The sequence below is a fragment of the Chiloscyllium punctatum genome, chromosome 13, assembly GCF_047496795.1.
Source record: "Chiloscyllium punctatum isolate Juve2018m chromosome 13, sChiPun1.3, whole genome shotgun sequence".
NCBI classification, from domain to species: Eukaryota; Metazoa; Chordata; class Chondrichthyes; order Orectolobiformes; family Hemiscylliidae; genus Chiloscyllium; species Chiloscyllium punctatum.
In genome coordinates this window covers 105,049,024-105,072,426 of record NC_092751.1, presented here as the reverse complement: position 1 = coordinate 105,072,426, position 23,403 = coordinate 105,049,024, and the positions used below count along the sequence as shown (strand labels likewise).

At 44.8% G+C, this 23,403-nt stretch overlaps 1 protein-coding gene across 4 annotated transcripts in view; it reads left to right on the top strand.

Annotated features, from left to right (window-relative positions):
* unc5b (unc-5 netrin receptor B) overlaps window positions 1-23,403 on the top strand; it is a 268,998-nt gene that overhangs the window by 221,696 nt on the left and 23,899 nt on the right. For all 4 annotated transcript variants that reach the window (XM_072583546.1, XM_072583545.1, XM_072583548.1 and 1 more), the window contains 2 exons: window positions 6,107-6,475; window positions 18,393-18,480. In XM_072583546.1, the coding sequence (XP_072439647.1) occupies window positions 6,107-6,475; window positions 18,393-18,480 (457 nt within the window). The remainder of the gene's footprint in view (window positions 1-6,106; window positions 6,476-18,392; window positions 18,481-23,403) is intronic.

Below are 23,403 nucleotides of genomic sequence, written 5' to 3'. Positions count from 1 at the left end.
CACTCTCCTCACCCCCACTCTCCCCACCTCCACTCTCCACACCCCCACACTCCCCATCCCCACTCTCCCCACCCCCACTCTCCCCACTCCCATTCTCTTCACTCCCACACTCCCCAACACCCTATTGCCACTCTCCCCACCCCCACTCTCCACATCGCCACTCTCCCCACCCCCACTCTCCCCATCGCCACTCTCCACACCCCCACACTCCCCATCCCCACTCTCCCCACCCCCACTCTCCCCACTCCCGTTCTCTTCACTCCCACACTCCCCAACACCCCATTGCCACTTTCCCCACCCCCACTCTCCCCGTCAACACTCTCCACACCTCCACACTTCCCATCCCCACTCTCCCCACCCTATCGCCATTCTACCCACTCCCACATTCCTCAGCCACCCCCTTTGCCACTCTCCCCACTCCCCCATTCTCAGTAGCCAATCTCCCACCCCCCTCACCATCCCCACTCTGCTCCCCCACCCCTCCCTCGTCACCACTCCCAATCAGCTGCCTCTCAGCTGAAAGGTGGAATGTGTTGGAAAGGAAAGGGGGTCAGACTTTCATTTGTGTGGCACCATTCACCAAATTAGGACAGCCCTACACAGTGCTTGTCAGCCAATGAAATGCATGGCAATGTAGGCATTTCCATTGTGGGTACTGCAGGATCTCCCAAATCACAACGTGGCTGTGACCAAATGGTGTGTTCCTCCTTGTTGACTGAGGGATAGATACAGCTGAGAAGGGCAGGGAGAGCTCTTCAAAACAGAACTAACTCAAAACCCTGCATTTGTTTTATTTTTATTAACCTGCTTTTCTAATCAACCCATTCAGAGATGATGTCATTACACACGTCTGGAGCAGGTGGCACTCAGGCCCCCCAGTCCAGAGGTAAAGACTCTACCATTGTGTCACAAGAGGGCCCCTGCATTTACTTGTCTGTAAATGCTCAGGGCCAGTCTAGACCATCGATACCAGGACATTGCTTTCCCAGTTTAAAGAGAATGACAACAATTCCAGAGCCTTACTGACAGAGGCAGCTTACTGACTTACTCCAAGGAAGCTCGGTTTTGGATGCAGTGCTAAAAGAAATACACTTCCTAGTAATTGCTAAAATCTCTACTAGTTATTAAACTGATTGATTTTTGTAATGACAGTTGCAAAAGCAGGAAGTGAGAATTGCTTGATATTTAGCAGGGCAGTATTGTTAACCGTTGGACTGGCATTGTGTTGAGAAGGTTTCCTGCAGTACTTCAGACAGGGCAACACTGAGAGCAGTGTGATAACGGGAAACTTCAGAACTTTAATAACTAACAGAACCCTGGACAACCAGAGACAGACACTGGTGGCTGGAATGGGAGGTAAACTCCTCCATTAGTCACATAATAACCTAGTTGAGTTGTGAAACTTAATTTGTTTACTTGCGGTGTCTTGTTTTGGTTGCTGCATGCAATAAAGTTTCAGGATTTGATTATGTATGAGATTTCTTGATAAGTAGCCGATTTTAAAGGTAGCTTGTGGTAATTGACACACAACGGTAGCCTCAACAGATACAGACCAGAAAGGCCATTCAGTCCCCTGGGCTGTGCTATCAAATAGTTACGTTCTGGATTAGTGGTGTTGGAAGAGCACAGCAGTTCAGGCAGCATCCAATGAGCAGCGCTGCTTGTTGGATGCTGCCTGAACTGCTGTGCTCTTCCAGCACCACTAATCCAGAAGTTGGTTTCCAGCATCTGCAGTTATTGTTTTTACCTCTATCAAATAGTTACAGTCTGTTCTGGTATAACATGATAGATCTGTTCCTGTGTGATCCTGCAATATAAGAAAATTGCGTAATAGCAGCACCATTTAAAATCAGTAGGACCGGAATCGTGTTATGGACAATATAGAACATAGAACAATACAGCACAGAACAGGCCCTTCGGCCCACGATGTTGTGCCGAACTTCTAACCTAGATTAAGCACCCATCCATGTACCTATCCAAATGCCGCTTAAAGGTCGCTAATGATTCTGACTCTACCACTCCCACGGGCAGTGCATTCCATGCCCCCACCACTCTCTGGGTAAAGAACCCACCCCTGACATCTCCCCTATACCTTCCACCCTTCACCTTAAATTTATGTCCCCTTGTAACACTCTGTTGTACCCGGGGAAAAAGTTTCTGACTGTCTACTCTATCTATTCCTCTGATCATCTTATATGGGTAAAGAAAGTTTGTATTCTACAAGTAACAGCCTAAATTCTTCAATTGCATTAGAGCCAATTTTCACGGAAGATACGCATGTTATAGCAGAAGCGACTGTATGTTAATGCTAACCAGGAGCCAGCCATTCTGCCCCTGGAGGCTCCTCTGTTATTCAATAAGCTCATGACTCACCTGGTTGTGGCTTCAACTCTCCCAACACCTCAACAACCTTTGTTAGGTGATTATTTATCTACCTCTGCCTTAAAAATATTTAAGAGCCTCTCCTCCTCCGTTCTCTGGAGAGCACTGTTCCAAAGGCTTGTAAGAATGTAAGTATGGTACTGCAGGTGCCGGAGATCCAAAAGCAAGTCAGAAGGTGCTAGGGAAGCCCAGCAGCATCTGGAAGCGGCCATGGAGAGAGAAACACAGTTAATGTTTCGAGTCTGATATGGTAATTCTTCTTTGGAACTGAACTTTGGTTTCTCCAATGCTTTCTGTTTTTATTCCAAAAGCCTGAGAGAGAGAGAGATAAAATTCTCCTCACTTCCATTGTCAATGGGGGAGCCTTCTGTTTAAACTGTGTTCACGAATTCAATATTCTTGCCCCAAAGCCACTCAGTTATTTCTTCATCAAGTATTCATCCAATTTCTCATTGACATTTATTTCACTGTATCTGCTTCCAGCATCTATACAGGCTTTTAAAATATATGTATATAAAATTTGACTGGCGATATGTGTATTCATAATATAATATATATGTAAACAACAGTCAGATCCTCTTTCCTCCAAGTATAATTTTCAGCTGAATTGTATTCTATCTCTTGTTACACTGAGGTCTGGTTTGTATTCAAAGGCTTGGTCAAACCACCTTGGTTCAATACACCTCATGCTTCAATTGATTGATCAGTGTCGTATAGTGTCACCAAACCCCAGCACCATCTTAAAACACAGAAAAATAAACCAAAACATGGAATATAAAGGCAGATAAATGAAGAACGTGTCCACCTTTACAGTCCTCCCTGTGAAGTACTGTGCCATGGGGCCCTGGTGAACAGGCACAAACCCCCTTTTCTGCGATGGGATGGAGGTTGCCCACTCTTTGGTTCCATTGGTCAGACCCTCGCTACCAAAGGGAGCCAGGGAGATTCAAAATTCCTAGATCATAAACAAGGCCCATCTTTAAGAGACTCCATCTCTTTATCTTCCCGTGCTTTGTCCGTAAGAGTTGTGTGGACCCCCTTTGATCCCACCAAAGGGAGGCAAATGCCCCCTTAGTGAGGGGGGGGTCTTGAACAAAACAGTCAGCTGTTGTCCAATGTGATGGCTTTCTTCACTATGGATAGTCAAGGTAAGGCAACTTCCTGTGGAGGGAGCTTTATTTTCCTTATTCAGATAAGGATCATCATTGCCAGCATTTTAAGGGGAGGGGTGAAGGTGTCACTAGCTAGTCCAGCATTTATTGTCCTTATTTAATGGTGACCTAATTGTTAGCACTGCTGCCTCACAGCACCAGGGACCTGGGTTCGATTCCAGCCTCAGGCTCCCCGTGTCTGTGCGGGTGTGCTCCGATTTCCTCCCACAGTCCAAAGATGTGCAGGTCAGGGTGGATTGACCATGCTAAATTGCCCATAGCATTCAGGGATGTGTAAGCTAGGTGCATTAGTTAGGGGAAAATGTAGATCAATAGGTGTAAGGAATGGGTTTGGATGGGATACTCTTCAAAGAGTCAGTGTGGACTTGTTGGGCCAAATGACCTGTTCCACACTGTAGGGATTCTAATTCTAATTGCCCAGAGGACAGTTATGGGTAAACCGCTCTGGAGTGGCATGGACACTGGAACTGAAGGGTCTGTCCTGTGCTGTATGACTCTATGAGTTGCACATAGACCAGACGAGGTAAGGGTGACAGTTTCCTCCCCTAAAGGCACCAGTGAGCCAGATGGGGCTTTTCCAACAATTGACAATGGATTTATGACCATCATTCGACTCTTAATTCCAGATTTTTTACTGAATTCAAAGTCTACCATCTTTGTAGCGGGATCCGAACCCAGGTCTGTGGATGAATAGTCCAGCGATAATACCACCTCCCCTAAAGTCCTGGTCATGAGAGTGAAGCTCGGAGGTAGTGAGGAGAAAGCGAGTGCAGCTGATGGCCAGCCTTGGAAGACATTGATCCGTGGAAAGTTTGTATAGACTTCAAGCTCAGCAGAGTGGGATCCCAGTATGCACAGCAGAGAACAAAGGGTTAATCAGGGTAGAAAGAAAAATTTTTGCATTTCTATAGCCTCCTTCACATCCCAACGCTCCTTGAAGCACCTTACATCCAATTAAGCCACTGTTAAGCAAGAGACACAGCGGCCAATTCTGGCACAGCAGGATCCCACAAACAGCTATGTAATAATAACCAGATGATTTATTTTAGTTTGTTGAGGAATAAAGATGGACATGGTAGAAAACGCGATTGTTTCTTTCCTTCAAAGCAGTGCTTTCCAATCTGAGGAGGTCAGATGAGGCCTCAGTTTAGTGTCTCGTCTGAAAGATGACAAATCTTGAGAGTGTAGCTCTCCCTCAGTCCTGCGTTGGAGTGTCAGTCTGGATTGTGTCAGTCAGACCTCTGGAGTTTGACCCAAACCCACAACCTTCGGACTTAGAGACAAGTATGTTGGCCTCTGGGCCATTGCAACATAAGAAGCTAAGTTGATATCACTACGGATGCAATGGCCTAGTGGTGTTATCGCTGGGCTGTTAATCCATGGATCCAAGCAATGTTCATGGAGCCTGGGTTCAAACTCCCCCCATGGCAGATGGTGAAATTTGAAATCAATAAAAGTCTGGTCTTAAGAGTGGAATGATGACCCTGAAATAATTTCAGGGTAAAAAAACATCCATCTGGTTCCCTCATGTCCTTCAGTGCCTGACATTCAGGGTGTGAGGAGTGAGGTTGTCTAGATTGTATATCTCAGGCTTGAGAAACTAGAGTCATAGAGATGTACAGCACGGAAACAGACCCTTTGGTCCATCCCGTCCATGCCGACCAGATATCCCAACCCAATCTAGTCCATCTGCCAGCACCCGGCCCAAATCCCTCCAAACCCTTTCTATTCATATACCCATCCAGACGCCAGGGGGCTAAGACAAAACCAATTAATAAGGACTGACCTTTCTTGCTGGGCCGGGAATTACAGCGATACTTCCAACAGCTTTCATCTTTTCGGGATTATAACAAACATTGTGCAATTTCCAGACTAAGGTACTAAGGGGTATGGACCAAAGGCAGGTCTGTGCCATATTGTGGTGCAGAGGTAATGTCACTACCTCTATTCTAGGAAGCCAGCACTCAAGTCCCACCTACTCCAGAGGTGTACAATAACATCTCCAAACAGATTGATTAACGAAAATAAGTTAAATAAAAACAAATGTAAGGAGTTAGACCTTAGATCATTCATGGTGGGTCAGGTCTGAGGGGCTGAATGCCCTATGTATGTCCCAATGTAAGAAACAGAAGGGCATCCAAGAATCTGTCTTTGGATCAGTTTTTCTTGGTGCTGAAATCAACACAAACTTTTTTCACTTTTGGGGAGAGAGAAACCAAAACCAAGTACCATTAAAATATGTTAAATCCAACATGGAACTGGGAACAACACACACACACACCCTTCCTCCAGGTGTAAGAGTGGAATTGCTGGATTTCTTTTGTCTAGTAACATTGACAAAATAAAAATGAATGAGAATAACATTGTCGAATAACATTAACTATATCACTGCATTGAAAGGGAAGTTAGATTAATCCCTGAGGGAGTCAGGATATATTAAAGAAACGAGATACAGAGAAATGAGAGGTAGCTGATTTGGGGCAGACCGATAGGATTGATCCGTGCTGTAAATTCAGTGCTAATCTCGTCATGTTTCTGTATCTTTGTTCTAGATAATTCCCAGTTGTTGAACTCGTCAATACAGCCTGACCTGACGGCCAGCGCTGGCTCATACCGAGGACCGATGTACACTCTTCAGGACACAGCTGACAAGATTCCCATGACAAACTCCCCACTCTTGGACCCCTTGCCCAGCCTGAAGATCAAAGTATACAACTCCTCGACAACCACCTCCATGCTGGTGGGTGAGATGGACTCAGGCACATACCCTGGGGGCAACAGCAGCGACAGCAATATTACCATGAACATGAGGAACAAAGCCCTCAGCTCCCAGCACTTGGGCACCATGCCCAGAGACCCTGGATACAGCGCCAGTGGAACCTTTGGCTGTCTGGGCGGACGACTGACAGTGCCCAACTCAGGTTTGTGTCTTGGACTTGCACTCAGGGTGGGTAAAGGCTACAACAACAAATGTCATTGATATGAAGCCTTTTCAGACAGTGAAAGGTCCAAAGGAAATTTGTTGGGGTGGGGAGACAGTGGTATATCTCTGGGACTCTGGACAATCTATTGTTGATTGTTGGAAAAATCCATCTGATTCATTAACGTCCTTTAAGGAAGGAAGCTGCCTTCCTTACCTGGTCTGGCCTACATGTGACTCCAGAGCAATGTGGTTGACTCTTAACTGCCCTTAGGGCAATTAGGGATGGGCAATAAATGTTGTCCTGGCTAGCAAGGCACTCATCCTGTGAATGAATTTTAAACAACTAATAATTCAGAGCACCAGGCTAATATTCTGGAGATGTGAGGATGGATCGGCACCATAGCAGATGGTGAAATTTGAATTCTATATAAGAAAAATAATGCTGGTCTATGTGGTGGTGGATGTGGGTACAATTACAACATTTAAAAGACATTTGGATAAGTACATAAATAGAAAAGGTTTGGAGGGACATGGGTCAGGAGCAGGCAGGTGGGACTAGTTTTAATTTGGGATTATGTTCGGCACGAACTGGTTGGACTAAAGGGTCTGTTTCTGTGCTGTATGGCCCTTTGTAATTATTGTCAATTATATAAAGACCCCTTGACTGATAGCTTTTAGAGAAGAAAATCTGCCATCTTTATCTGGTCTGGCCTACATGTGACTCCAGGCCCATAGCAACGTAGTTGACTCTTTGCTGCATTCTGGGTAATGAGGGATGGGCGATAAATGCTGGACTAGCCAGCAGTGTCCACATCCCATGAATGAATGAATGACAAATAAAGGACCTCAATTGGCCAAGCCATATCAGGAGGTGTTAGGATAACTCACCAAATCACTGAGGCAGGTTTTAAGGAGCAGTTTCAAGGAGAACAATGAGGCAGCTACAGCGCTTTCGGCCTAGGACTGAGCGTGTCTGTCACCAGAGGATTTCCGGAAGTCATGATGCCGACATGATCACACATAGAAATCCTGAAGGCTTGGAAGAAGTTGCAGAATTAGGGATGAAAAGGACTAGGTCATCTTATGATTTGAAAATGAGAACTTTAATGTTGAGATATTGCCAGAGCAGGAACCAAGAGTAGGCCAAATGCTAAAGCAGAAGACTAACCTTCAACTGGTAGCGTTTAGGACCGAGACTGCTGAGAACACAGCCACCAACAACAACCGTAATATGTGTACCTCTGCTCTTTCCGAGCTCCGTATTCCAGCTTTAATATAATGGGGGGGGCATGGCAGAGACAGGAATGAATATTTACCAGTGGCGATAGAGGAGCAATTCTAATTGGGGCTCCATTTCTATAACTGGAGGGATGTCATTATGGGAAATAATTGGGCAAACCAGTGATTGCTCAGTTGGCTGGTCAGCTGAAATAAAGCAAAGGATTGCTCGAAATCTGAAACCAAAGCAGAAATGTTGGAGAAATTAAACATCTTTGGGTTGGAAGCAGAGTTAACACTTCAGATCCGGTGAGCTTTCTTCAGATCGTTTTCTCTCCACAGATGCAGCCAGGCCTGGTGAGTTTCTCCAGTAGTTATAAACAAGCAAGAAAGATGTTGCTGGAAAGCAGGTGTAGCAGCACCTGTGCAGAGAAATCAGAGTTAACGTTTCAGGTCCAGTTACCCTTCCTCAGAACTCATTCTCCAGCAATTTCTGTTTTTATAGCTGATTGACTGGTTTGCGATGCAGAGTAACACCAACAGCGTGGGTTCAATTCCTGCACCAGCTGAGGTTACCTTGAAGGAGTCTCCTTCTCAATCTCTCCCCTCACCTGGTGAAATCAGCACCAGTCATCTCTCTCATGAGGGAGCAGCCCCTATGGTTGGGTAGGATGAGGGAGGCTTTACACCTTTTACCTTTTTACTATTTGGTCTGGCACAGAGGTGATAAGGTCACTGTTTTAAGAATTCTATTGGGACTAAATAATACCAGGATAGATAGCAGCTCCTCATTGTCCAAAGTGCACCTGAACGGTTGTGGTGGTGGTTGTGGTGGGAGACGGGGAGGTGTGGGGACTGGTGTATAAATCCAAAGCACATCTGCGGAACCAATATGTAGATAATCAAGCAGTTGAAATGTGGAGCACACTGTCCAGGGAGAAAGTGGAAGCAGTCAGTGCTGATCAATTCAAATGTAAATTTGACTGATTTCCCATAGATAGAATCTATGATTGATTTGAGACATATATGGTAAGCGGAGCACGGAGCAGGTGACTTTGAGCCTGGGTTCAGTGAATCTAGAGAGTTTAGTGGAGGTGCACATGATAGCTGTGGTTAATGGTTGTGTCATCAGTAAACTGTCCCCATGGCTCTCCACTCCTAGGGATTTCCCTCTTGTCATGTCTGGTTCTGCTACAGACTCCTTAACATAGACTGACTGCAACGATGAATCATAAAGACCCGAGTGCCATCATATCATAACAGAGTAGGTGATGAATTGGATAAACATCATGACCTTTCTCATCCAGTAAAATTCCATTTGGAGCAATTCTTGTGCACATGGGGTAAAAGAATTTTTATTTGGACATCGAGGTTCCTTGAAGTTCAGGACAAATGCCACTGGGTGTTTTTTTATATTATGTTAATGGCTCAAACTTACATAACATAAATTTGAAATTTGCAGAGGACACCAAGTAAGTGCAGAGTGCAGCGAGAAAGGCAGTAATAGACTTTAAAAGGATAGAGGTAAAAACAAGGACTGCAGATGATGGAAACCAGAGTCTAGATTAGAGTGGTGCCTGATGCAGTCTCCTCTACATTGGGGAGACTGGACGCCTCCTAGCAGAGCGCTTTAGGGAACATCTCTGGGACACCTGCACCAATCAACCCCACTGCCCCGTGGCCCAACATTTCAACTCCCCCTCCCACTCTGCCGAGGACATGGAGGTCCTGGGCCTCCTCCACCGCCGCTCCCTCACCACCAGATGCCTGGAGGAAGAACGCCTCATCTTCCGCCTCGGAACACTTCAACCCCAGGGCATCAATGTGGATTTCCCCAGTTTCCTCATTTCCCCTTCCCCCACCTCACCCCAGCTCCAACCTTCCAGCTCAGAACCGCTCTCATGACCTGTCCTACCTGCTTATCTTCCTTCCCACCTATCCACTCCACCCTCCTCTCTGACCTATCACCTTCATCCCCACCACCATTTACCCATTGTACTTTTTGCTACCTTCCTCCACCCTCCTCCCTGACCTATCACCTCCATCCCCACCCCCATTCACCTATTGTACTCTTTGCTACTTTCTCCCCACCCCCACCCCCCCCCCTCTCATTTGTCTCTCCACGCTGGAGGCTCCCTGCCTGTATTCCTGATGAAGGGCTTTTGCTCGAAACTTCAATTTTCCTGCTCCTCAGATGCTGCCTGACCTGCTGTGCTTTTCCAGCACCACTCTAATCTAGGCTTTAAAAGGATAGAGACAAACTTATAAAATGGATGGAGGATTATAAGAAATGTGGAAATGCAGGAGGCAATATACTTTGGGTGGGTGAAACAGGAGAGAAAATAAACCTAAAATGGTACAATTTTAACAGGATGGAACAACTCTGGGAGGTTTCTCCTAAGATTTTTGTGAGAGCGTAGGTTGGCAAAGTAGTTAATTAAAACTTTACAAATAAACAACACAGAGTACTATTGGTACCACATCCACAAGCACACTCTATCACCGACGCTCAGTACCAGCAGTGTGTACTATCTACCAGATGCAGAAATTCACCAAAGATTCTTGGGTAGCGTCTTCCGAACCCGTGACAACTTCCATCTAGAAGGACAAAGGCAGTTGATAGATAGGAACACCACCCCCTGCAAGCTCTCCTCTAAGCCACTCACCATCCTGTCTTGTAAATATATTGGCGTTCCTTAAGTGTCACTGGGTCAAAATCCTGGAATCCCCTTCCTAAAGGGCATTGTGGGTCCACCTACAGCAGATGGGCTGCAGCGGTTCAAGAAGGCAGCTCACCCCCCCACCTTCTCAAGGGCAACTAGGGAAAGGCAATATATGCTGGCTGAGCCAGTGACGCTTACATCCCACGAGTGAATTTAAAAAATGAAAGGTAGGAAATTGTGTTGAAGTTGATACAAAGCATTGGATCATTCCAGCTACATGAATGGGTCTAATTCTGGGCACTATGCATTGGGAAATTTATGAGCTGCTCTACATAAGGTAGTTATGGTGCAATGATTCCAGGGATCAGGGACTGTTACATAGATAATTGGAGAAGTTGAGGTTGTTCCCTACTGAGCCAAGAAAGGTAAGAGGAGATTTTACTGTTTAAAAAGAGTTTAGCTCAGGGAAATAAAGTGAAACTGTTATTAATGGCTGAAGGTTTTACAACTAACTGTTCCACGAATATTTCTTTCAAAGCGTATCAAAGTTAGTGATAATGATCAGAGATTAATTAACTCATTAAAACAGTAAAATACATTATAAGTTACAAAGCAGGGAATGAGCTGGTTCCTCTATGTGTGCAACGTGCAAACCCAATGCAAATTAGCAGTAAGGCAGAGTCACAACACGGTGTACAAACAGCACACAGAGCCCTTAAAGGGGAACTCTCATCAAGACAAAGCGTACGCACAACGAAGGGTGCTGGCAACTTCATTGAAGTGCACTGCCTCTTAGAACATTGTTCACAGCTGCACAGTGAGCTATTCCTTTAAAGGAGCTGGCCTGCTCGTGGCCTCCACAGGAACTTTTGGATTGTTGAAAGACCTCTGGACATTACAGCTTAAAGGGACATTGTCAGTAATCACAGGTTCCAGATTTAAAGTGATTGGCCAAACCAAAAATAAAGGCAATGACTTTCTTACAATTCCAAGAGGTTAGGATCAGGAATAAGCTGTCTGAATGGACAGTGGAAACAAACCACTGCCGCTTTCAAAGGGACTTAGGCAATAGATAAAGGAAAAAAAAATTGCATGGATATAGGGAGAGAGCAAGGGGAGTGGGACTAACTGAATTGTCCTGAGGAAGGGCTTATGCCTGAAATGTCGATTCTCCTGCTCCTCAGATGCTGCCTGATCTGCTGTGCTTTTCCAGCAACACACTCTCGACTCTAACTGAATTGTTCCTTGAAAGAGCCAGCACAGACTTAGTGGAGCAATTCTCTGTGCTTCCATGAATGTGTAACACACTCAGCCTATCCCAGAGTTGTTACTGTACAGAATGAGGCCGTTTGGCCCTTTATGAATGTGTAACACACTCAGCCTATCCCAGAGTTGTTACTGTGCAGAATGAGGCCGTTTGGCCCATTATGAATGTGTAACACACTCAGCCTCTCCCAGAGTTGTTACTGTGCAGAATGAGGCCGTTTGGCCCATTATGAATGTGTAACACACTCAGCCTATCCCAGAGTTGTTACTGTGCAGAATGAGGCCATTTGGCCCATTATGAATGTGTAACACACTCAGTCTATCCCAGAGTTGTTACTGTGTAGAATGAGGCCGTTTGGCCCATCATGCATGCACTGTCTGTTTGCACACGCATCATTACCTAATGCCTATTTCCTGCAATTAACTGCATACCCTTGCACACAATTTCTATCTAAATAACCGTCCAGCGTCCCTCTTGAATGCCTCAGCTGAACCTGCCTCCACTACATTTCCAGGCAGGGAGTTCCAGACCCAAACCACTCACTGAGGGAAAGAAAAAGGTTTTCTCTCACATCAGCATTGCTTCTTTGGCACATTATTACCCATCAGTATGGCTGTTCCCTATTTCACCTGCACTTTGCTGATGGATCCTTGGCAGCATTTTAATCAAGGCACTTAGATGGCATCAGATTCAAGATCAAAAGCTTTATGAATGTCATCTTGAGAGGATATTGCATTCTGGGAACCAGTCCAGGGTATTGTGTTTTGTTTTGCATTGTTTGATATTTCTGAGCATTCCTGTTCAATTTAGGAGCAGGGAGCATAAAGAGTAACTTTGATTTGGAGATAATCTCAACTTTGACAGTTTGGCGTCTGACTGTGCTGCATTGGCACTCACGCACCCCATTTCCCATGCTCATATTATCGTGGATGTGATCACCTCCACATGTACAGAGGTCTTTACGCAACATAGGGCTGTCCCAAGTCCCAACATGTCCAAGAAACAAACAACCTTGATTTTACATCCCTGCGTTTGAATATCTCAAGGTGGGTCAGGGCATAGGGCTGATTGGGTACAGACTGAGACAAGGCCTCAAACATCAGAAGACCCAGTATCCTGCTCTGTGATGCCTTATTTGACCTCTTCCAGGGTGAAAGCAGTTATTTAGCTTTAAAGTTGCAAGGCTGCTGTCTGGGTAGACAGTGAAAGTCTTTTTCCTCGGATGATGACGTCAGCATGTACGAGGGGGCATAACTACAAATCGAGGGGTGTTAGATTTAAGACAGATGACAGAGGCAGGTTCTATATGCAGAGAGTGGTAAGGGCGTGGAATGCACTACCTGCTAATGTAGTCAACTCAGCCACATTAGGGAGATTTAAACAATCCTTAGATAAGCACATGGATGATGATGGGATAGTGTAGGGGACGAGCTGAGTATAGTTCACAGGTCAGTGCAACATCGAGAGCCGAAGGGCCTGTTCTGTGCTGTATTGTTCTATGTTCTATGTTCTATCAGCCATGGTCTGAATCTTTAGCTGAAAATATATCCGTCAACAGACTTGAGGACTGCACAGACACATTTTCATAGTGGTGATGGTTTTTAATGTTCCACATTAAACTCCTTTCTGCACTTCAAATAAATATACTGAAATCTGTCCAAAAATGTCACAGGCTGGAATGTCAGGCAAAGCACATTAACCTACCAATTCACCTTGCTCTTTCACATAAATTAGCCTGCCCAACTTCACTGAAATCAAGACACATTTATAGCCCACCTTCACTCCACCAAGGACATGCAGGTCCTTGGCCTCCTCCATCGCCAGACCATGGCAACACAATGCCTGAAGGAAGAGCGCCTCATCTTCCGCCTAGGAACCCTCCAGGCACAGCGGATGAATGCAGATTTCTCCAGCTTCCTCATTTCCCCTCCCCCCATCTTATCTCAGTCCCAACCCTCGGACTCAGCACCGCCTTCTTGACCTGCAATCTTCTTCCTAACCTCTCTGCCCCCACCCCCACTCCGGCCTATCACCCTCACCTTAACCTCCTTCCACCTATCGCATTCCGAACGCCCCTCCCCCAAGTCCCTCCTCCCTACCTTTTATCTTAGCCTGCTTGGCACACTCTCCTCATTCCTGAAGAAGGGCTTATGCCCGAAACGTCGATTTGGTCCAAATAGTCCATGCTGACCATAATCCCAAACTAAAGTAGATCCCACCTGCCTCCTGGCAGTTACCCCTCCAAACCTTTCCTATTCATGTACTTATCCAAATATCTTTTAAGCATTATAATTGTACCTGTATCTAGCGCTTTCTCAGGAAGTTCATTCTACACACGAACCACTCTCTGTGTAAACAATTTGCCCCTCATGTCTTTTTTTAAATCTCTCTCCTCGCACCTTAAAAATGTGTCCCCTGGTCTTGAAATCCCCCATCCTAGGGAAAACACACCAACCATTAACCCTATCTATACTCTTCATTAGTTTATAAACTTCGATAAGGTCACCTCTCAACCTCCTACCCTCCAATGAAGAAAATCCCAGCCTATCCAGCCTCTCCTTATGACTCAAACCTTCCATATGGTGCAACATCCTGGTAAATCCCTTCTGAACCCTCTCCAGCTTAATAATATCCTTCACATAACTAGACACAGTATTCCAGAAGAGGCCTCACCAATGTCCCTGGACTTCCAACTTCTATTACAGGGCATAAAATCATTGTCCATTTCAGAGTAATTCACAGGGCTTTCAGGAAAGGAAACAATATATAGACCTGCAACAACAACTTATTTTGTAAAACACTCCTGAGGGTCTGAGGATCATTTTGGAAGTTACAGAGTGGTAATCAAATTGAAGCAAATTTGATAGTTTATAAATCAAATAATATGCGTGAATTTTCTGATGAGGAAACTACACAGACTGGGCTATAACTGTGAGGAAGTGAGGACTGCAGATCAGAGCTGAAAAATGTGTTGCTGGAAAAGCGCAGCAGGTCAGGCAGCATCAAAGGAGCAGGAGAATCGACGTTTTGGGCGTACTGGGAGAATGCTGCACTATCAGAGGTGCAGATTTCTGAGTGAGATGTCAAAGCAAGGTGCCAACTCCCCCTCTCCGTTGGGTGTAAAAGTTCTCATGGCACCATTTGAAGGACCACTGGCTAACACCTCTCCCTCAGTGATGAGGCACTGAGGGAGACTGTGTGCTCCATTTTCCCAATGATTTATGGGAGTTTTCTACACACAGTGACGACATTCCAAACATCTTCAGAGTTGCTTGTGGTCACAAAAGCAGCTACATAAATGCAGGACTTGCTTTATAACTAGCTGATTTCACAGTGGTTAAACAGCAACCACCAAGACGCTCCAGGAACAAAGTATTTTTGCTTTACAAACAAAAACAGAAATTGCCGGAAAAGCTCAGCAGGTCTGGCAGCATCTGTGGAGAGAAATCAGAGTTAATGTTTTGGGTCTGGTGACCTTTTCTCAGAACTGACCCGAAACGTTAACTCGCATCGCAGTGACGTATCAGAACAAATTCAGAGCACAGTCATCTTTAGCTTCGAAGGAAAACTTAATAAGGGATCTGAGTTAAATCAAATCAACTCAAACCAGTTGGTGAAGGAACATTAATAAAAACCGAAAGAACTGCAGATGCTGTAAATAAAAAACAAAAGCAGAAATTGTTGGAAAAGCTCAGCAGGTTTGGCAGGATCCATGGAGAGAAATCAGTGTTAATGTTTCAGGCCTGGTGACCCTTCCTCAGAACTGACCCGAAATGTTATCTCTGATTTCTCTCCACAGATGCTGCCAGACCTGCTGAGCTTTTCCAACAGTTTCTGATTTTGCTCTCGTTTACAGCATCTGCAGTTCCTTCAGTTTTTATCCTATCATTTTTTCTTTGCCCCACCCAAATGTACACTTGTCCCTTTCTCATCTAAAACTAAACCGATCAATAGGAGCTGGTCGCTGATCAATTCCATCCCAGTGTTCGCCTCCACAATGCAACTACAATCACAGTTGGATCAGAGCTCTCCCATGCCTGTTGCCTCTTACCCAGATTCTGGATTAATGTTGCTGGAAAAGCACAGCAGTTCAGGCAGCATCCGAGGAGCAGGAAAATTGATGTTTCGGGCAAAAGCCCTTCATCAGGAATAAAGGCAGAGAGCCTGAAGGGTGGAGAGATAAGTGAGAGGAGGGTGGGGGTGGGGAGAAAGTAGCATAGAGTACAATAGGTGAGTGGGGGAGGAGATGAAGGTGATAGGTCAGGGAGGAGAGTGGAGTGGACAGGTGGAAAAGAAGATAGGCAGGTGGGACAAGTCATGGGGACAGTGCTGAGCTGGAAGTTTGGGACTGGGGTGAGGTGAGGGAAGGGGAAATGAGGAAACTGTTGAAGTCCATGTCGATGCCCTGGGGTTGAAGAGTAAAACGATGAGAGGTGTTCCTGCAGCTTGCTCCTCTGTGTTTGTGTTGAGTTGCCTTGTTCTGGGGAGTTTCTGTCAGTCACAGTAACTTCATATCTGGCAGAAGCAGGTCAGGTGTGCTCGACTGGTCTGCGCCTGAGAAAAGGCAGGTGAGTCACACCCGACCGGAAGCTTACTGATAGATCTAGCGAAGCCATGCTCAATGGTAACACGATCTTCTCATTTCAGAAACGCCTGACCTCAGCCATCAGTCAGCTCTGGGTGTCAGGCAGCTGACTGTACCATGTGATGGGGAGTGCAGACTGAGGAAATACATCAGTTTGATGCAATACTCAGACTGCATCATCTCCCACTCACCCCCATGTGAATTTCAGATTGCCCACCCCACTCCTCCCATCCCCTCATTTGTACAACTACCAGGAACTCATTTTGTACCTGCTCCTGTCTCCCTTCACAAGGAGGACAGACAACAGGTTGGTCCTGATCCAACATCAGTTGTTGAGTTCCCATGTAAAGCAACATTCTTTTTTAGTTTATAGTTCATAATCATTTCCTGTTTTCCAAGCTGACTGAGATGTAATCTCTGCTCCTGTGCGAACATCTTTATATTAAAAAAAATCCCAAAGCAGAAAATGTCAACAATAATACAGTGGCATGAAATTTATATTTATGATAAATGTCACCTGCCAACTGCATTAACTGGAAACCAACCTCCCATTTTAGTTCTACTGTCAACCAGCTTTCATTATTCTTGGCATATACAATCTCGAAATGTCAAGATTACTAGAGATTAAGAACACACTCAGCAGTTTGCACATATTTTATAGAAAACTCGATAGTAAACTGCTGGGATTGCTTCGCAATAATTACTCTTAAAGACATTATTGAGCAAGTCCGTCAGTGAGTATGATCAAGATATTCAAAGATCCTGCCCAGTTATTGCTTTAATATTACAAACGATTCCATTCAAATGACTGCAGCATATCTAATTTATCTGTTTATGTCGACTTCAATTCATATAAATGCTTGAATCCTGCACTGCATCGACATGCCTGTAACTCCAGCAGATAGAATCGAGGTTGCTTAAAACACTTTTTTTTCCCCATGCTCAGTAATGAGGGGATTTAATTTTAAGGTGAAATGCGGAAGGTTTTGAGGGGACTTGAAAACCTTCTACACCTAGAGGATGGTGGCACACTGTCTGGGCGGGTCATTGAGACAGGAAAACCTTTAAACAGTACTTGGATGAGCATTTAAAATGTCATTATATTTAAGCCAATTGCTGGAAAGTGGGACTTGTGTAGATTTAGAATCATTTTGTCAGTGCAGGCTCAATGGGCCAAAGGGCCTCATAGTTAAAATGGTGAGAAAAAGTCTTGTAGTTGTGCAGGGGCTTTTGGAGCCAGAATGCTTTCCATCCAATGGGATATTGTTTGAAGTGAGATACAGGCATGAGGTAGAGTCTATGTCCCCAGCAAACTCCCCAGAAACAGCAAGGAAATACACCAGATTTTCACCCAGAGCGTCAGAGGCTGAGGGGTGACCCCCTTATAGCGATTTATAAACTCATGAGGGGTAAGGAAAGGGTGAATAGCCAAGGTCTTTTCCACAGGGTGAGGGAATCCAGAGCTAGAGGGTTTGGGGTGAGAGGGGAAAGATTTAAAAGGGACCTAAGGGGCAACTTTTTCACGCAGAGAGTGATGCGTGTACAGAATGAGCTGCCAGAGGAAGAGGTGGAGGTTGGTACAATTGCAACATTTAAAAGGCACCTGGATGGGTATATGAATAGGAAGGGTTCAGAGGGTAAAAGTGGGTGCTGCAGATTTGAGTCAAGATTAGAGTGGTGCTGGAAAAGCGCAGCAGGTCAGGCAGCATCCGAAGAGCAGGGAAATCGACATTTCGGGCAAAAGTCCTTCATCAGGGTTTATGGGAATATGGGCCAAGTGCTGGTAAATGGGATTGGATCAGTTTAGGTCAGCATGGATGAGTTGGACTGAAGGGTCTGTTTCCATGCTATACACCTCTATGACTCTATAAATTTGCTTCTTTTATATTGGTTAATAGGTAAATACCGATTAAAACAATGCTTTGGGAACCTTTGTATCCACTTTGGAGGATCTCGATTTAACATCAGAAAGACAGCATCTCTAACAGTGAAGCACTCCCTCAGTACTGTAGTCAAAGTGTCAACCTGGGTCATGTGCTCAAATCCCTCACGCAGAAATTGAATCCACAAGCTCCTGCTCCAAGGACGAGAATGTCACTTGCTTCAAACATGCAGCAGTGTGTTTTCTAACCTGTGTCAACTGCTCTTCACTTACCAACCTTCCCTTTCTCGTTCCAAACAGGTGTCAGCTTATTGGTACCACAGGGAGCAATCCCACAGGGCAAGTTCTATGAAATATACCTGATAATAAACAAGAGGGAAAACATGCTGTAAGTAACATACTTCCTACAGTGAATCTAAGCTAAATTTTCATGGTGACTGTAACCAACCAAAGCAAAAACGCAGCAACCTCAGTGCTTGTCGGGTCCACTTATTTCATCCAAAAGATTATAGTAAAGCACAGCTCAGAACCAAAAGAGAAAATTGGAGTGTTACCTCCAAAAAAAAAGCAAACATGGGAATTCTCACACTGAACTGTAACAATCGCGAGTTCAAAACTTTCAGAGTTCTCAAATAATTTACCCTACAAAGTCTTCATTTTCAAACTATGACAGAAATCACTGGGGTGGCATGGTGGCTCAGTGTGCCAGTGCCAGGGACCCGGGTTCGATTCCAGCCTTGGGTGACTGTCAGTCTGTGTGGTGTTTGCACGTTCGCCCCATGTCTGCATGGGTTTCCCCCAGGTTCTCTGGTTTCCTCCCTCCAAAGATGCGCAGGTTAGGTGAACTGACCATGCTAAATTGCCCCATAGTGTTCAGGGTTGTGTAGGTTAGGTGAATTAGTCAGTAGTAAACATAGGCTAACTGGGGAGGGGAATGGGTCTGGGTGGGTTACTCTTTGGAGGGTCGGTGTGGACTTGTTGGGCCGAAGAGCCTGTTTACACACTGTAGGTATTCTATATCATATCCAATCTATTTTCAAATTAAAATGTACCCGACACATTGTGCTGAGAAATGACTGCTTTCTGATTTAATGATGAATTTCAAGTGAATGGTGTATAAGAGTTTATGTTTGTGTATGATAATTGGGTTGCAAAACGCATTATTTTTTTAAAATTGACACATTTTGAGGGGTGAAGCAATATGTATAGTTTTCAGAATATCTTCTCAAGCTGAGCATAGGAATCTGCATTAATAATTCACCTATCGCTTCCTGTAGGGTTCAGGAAGTTAATGTGCGCACAGAACCTGCTCAGTGATTGAGAATAAACTAAAACAAAATACTGCTGTAAATCTGAAACAAAAACAGTATATGCTGGAGAAACCCAGCAGTTCTGGCAGCATCGTGGAGAGAAAGCAGAGTTAATATTTCAAATCCAGTGACTTTTCTTCAGAACTGAGTTGAAAGAGAGTTTGAAATGTTCACTCTGCTTTCACTCCACAGATGCTGCCAGACCTGCTGAGTTTCTCCAACAATTTCTGTTTTTTTTATCTGAGCGATTGAGAAATTTCACTTATCCTTTTACTATCACAAGAAGGTCAGATATTCATACAATTCAACTGCTAGCGAGCTCCCCTCCCATCTTCCTCCACTGAAGAAACACAGTTACTGCGTAAAATGTAAATATTGTATCAATGTTAATATTTCTCTTTTGTCATCAAGAGTTAACAGGAATGTGGAGTTATCTAATCAGTCATGAATTTTTTGAATGATCCAGCAGGTTTGAGAGACTGACTGACCTATTCAGCTCCTAATTCTTATATTTATATCTTTAAAACACCCTTCTGTTCTATAAGGTGTTTGCTAGCTCATATTCAATGCTTACAATCTCCATGATAGTTACATCAAGACAGAGATGAGGAGGATTTTTCTTTTTCTCAGTAAATCTGTGGATTTCTTTACCATAGAGGGCTATCAAGGCTAGCTCATTCAACGCTGAGGTCGATGTTTTAAACAGGCAGGGAATTAAAGGTTATGGGGAAAAGGCAGGAAAATGAAACTAGGGATTATCAGATCAGCCATGGGTCTTACTGAATGGCAGACCAGACTGGATGGGCTGAAGGGACTACTTCCACTCCTGTGTCTTATGGTCATCAGCCCATCAATGCCCATCAGCCATGATTAAATGGCGGAGTGGGCTCAGTTGGCCGAATGGCCTTACTTCCACTCCTATGTCTTCTGGTCTTCTTGGGCTTCTTGATAGCAACAGTGCATACTTGTTCGAGGCACCCCTACCTTGCACAGAAATTATCTGGTCTTTCTTACAAGCAGCTTTTAAAAATCTCATGCACTGAGTTCCAGTTGACAGCTGTGCAGTTTGCGAGATTGCAATATTCAATCTTGGATTGACTTATCTGTTGAAGTTAATGGAAAGAAAGACAATAGGCTGGGAAACCATGTGAATCTGCCTATACATGCCTCTGATAACTCTTATGCAAGTAGCCTCCATCCAACTAACACAACAGAATGGCCTTAATAAAGAGAAAGCAGCATCCTGACTGTAAAACATTTGTAACGTTATTTATTTTCTGGCTGAAATTTCCCTTCATGTTGTTAATGCCCAACAGGTTCTTTCCCAGTTGTGGGTATGTTTGTCAAGCTGAGGAGTTGATTTGCAGACGTTTTGTCCCCTGTCTAGGTGACATCTTCAATGTTTTGGAGCCTCCTGTGAATCGCTGCTGTACTGTGTCTTCTGGCATTGATTTGGCTCCGTTCCTGCTGCTCCCGGTGGCTGGTTCTGGTTGTTTGTTGTAGTGGCCGGTACATTGGGTCTAGGTTAATGTGCTTATTATTGGAGTCCATGGATGAGTGCCATGCTTCTAGAAATTCTCTGGCTGACATCTGTTTAGCTTATCCTATGATCGTTGTGTTGTCCCAGTCAAATTTGTGGACCTTGTCATCTGTGTGTGTTGTTACTGGGCAAGCTGGTGTTTTGTGGCTAGTTGGTATTTGTGGATGCGGATTGCTAGTTGTCTGCCTGTTTGTCCTATATAGTGTATTGTGCAGCCTTTGCATGGAATCTAGTAAATTATGTTTGTCTTGGACATGATGGGTATCAGGTCTTTTGTCCTAGTGAGTTGTTGTCTGAGCATGGATGTCGGATTATGGGCTGTTGTGAATCCGAATGGTCAGAGAAGTCTGGCTATCAGTTCCGAGACAGTTTTTATATAAGGTAGTGTGGCTAGCGAGTTCAGTCGTGACACGTCCTCTTTGAATTGTCTGTCTGTTAGGCATCTGGAACCAGCCACCGAAAGCAGCAGGAACAAGACCAAATAAGTTTCAGAAGACCCCAGTACAGCAGTGCTTCACAGGAGGCTCCAAAGCACTGAAGATGTCACCTAGACAGGGGGACAAAACATCTGCAAATCAACTTCCCAATTCAGCCAGCATACCCACAAACGTGACAACCAGCACCCGAGCTACAAATCTTTACGCTAACCTTGAAGCTTTTTTCCCTCGATTAGATTCCCTGAAGTGAGGAAACAGGCCCTTTAGCCCAACAAGTCCACACCAACCCTCCGGAGAGTAAACCACCCAGACCCATTTCGCTCTGACTAATGCATCTAACACTCTGGGCAATTTAGCATGGCCAATTCACCTGACCTGCACACCTTTGGACTGTAGGAGGAAACTGGAGCACCCGGGGGAAACCCACGCAGACACACGGAGAATGTGCAAACTCCACATAGACAGACAGATACCCGAGGCTAGAATCGAACCTGGTTCCCTGGTGCTGTGAGGCAGCAGGTGCTAACCACTGAGCTACTGTGATACCCCGATACCAGGTTCTTCCCCATTTTGATAAAATAATTAACTCAATTAGCATAAACTGAACTTCTGGCTACTTATTAAAAATAGTCAGGGTAACAAACTTGTTACAAGAAATTTTAAGCCTGCAAATTAAATCAGCAGCAATATTTATTCTCACTGTTTATTACAATGTAGGTTTATTTATCTAATTCAGCAACATGTTAGGTACCAAACCCAGCGTGCTGTTTAGTGCCCCTGGAGACATACCAGGTGCATAAAATAATTAAACCTGTACCACAATTTATCTGGAAGCTCATAAATATCCTGTAACAAAAGCAAGACAATAACTTAGAATGGGGTTTCAGGATGATGGGTGTGTGATTAGCTCAGAACGCTTATATCTCAAGATCCCTGATCTCATATTTCTTCAGCAGTTTCCAAAGACTTAGCTTCACCCTATACCTCCAAATATGTCTTTTCTTGAATAATTTCAAATAATTTACCTGAACATGTAAACTGCTCGTGAGAATAAGTTATAGTGTCGGCACAGTGGTTCAGTGGTTACACTGCTACCCCACAGCGCTAGGGACCCGGATTCAAATCCAGCCTCGGGTGACTTTAAGTGAAGTTTGCACGTTCTCCCCGTGTCTGCGTGGGATTCCTCCAGGTGTCACCACAGTCCAAGATGTGCAGGCTAGGTGGGTTAACCATGGGAAATGCAGCGTTATGGGGTGGGTTTAGATGGGATGCTCTTCAGTGGATTGGTATAGATTCATTGGGCTGAATGGCCTGCTTCCACACTGTAGGGATTCAATGAGTCATAAAGTTGCACAGCATGGATCCAACCAGTCCATGCTGACCATAATCCCAAACTAAACTAGGTCCACCTTGAATCATATCCCTTCAGACATTTCTTGTTTGTGTATTTCTAAGAAATGTAGAATTAAATCTAGAAATAAGCCTGAATCTGAGGAGCCATACTACTCTCAGTCCACCATTTTGGAGATGTTCCTCATTATCTCCTTCACCTAGATTAAGGAGCATCTGCCTGTTCCTCAGGGAGAACAATGGACACAGTATTCTCAGTCAGGAATGTTCTGTGAAGTTGGAATCCATAGTAGACAGTCAGGATGCTGGAAGAACGCAGCAGGCCAGGCAGCATCTGGAGGTGGAGAAGTCAATGTTTTGGGTGTAAATATTTCGGGAGTCCTGAAGAAAAGTTCCATCTGAAACACCAACTTCTCACCTCCTGATGCTGCCTGGCTTGCTGTGTTCTTCCAGCCTCCTGCCTGTCTACTTTGGACTCCAGAATCTGCAGTTTCTTTGTCTCTGATAATTCTGAGACAAACAACTTCCTCCCACCTAAATGGAGAATGGAAACAATGGTTTGGCAGACAGGAAAAAGTGAGGAGTGCAGGTGCTGGAGATCAGAGTCGAGAGGGTGGTGCTGGAAAAGCACAGCAGGTCAGGCAGCATCCGAGAAGCGGGGGAGTAAGCCCTTC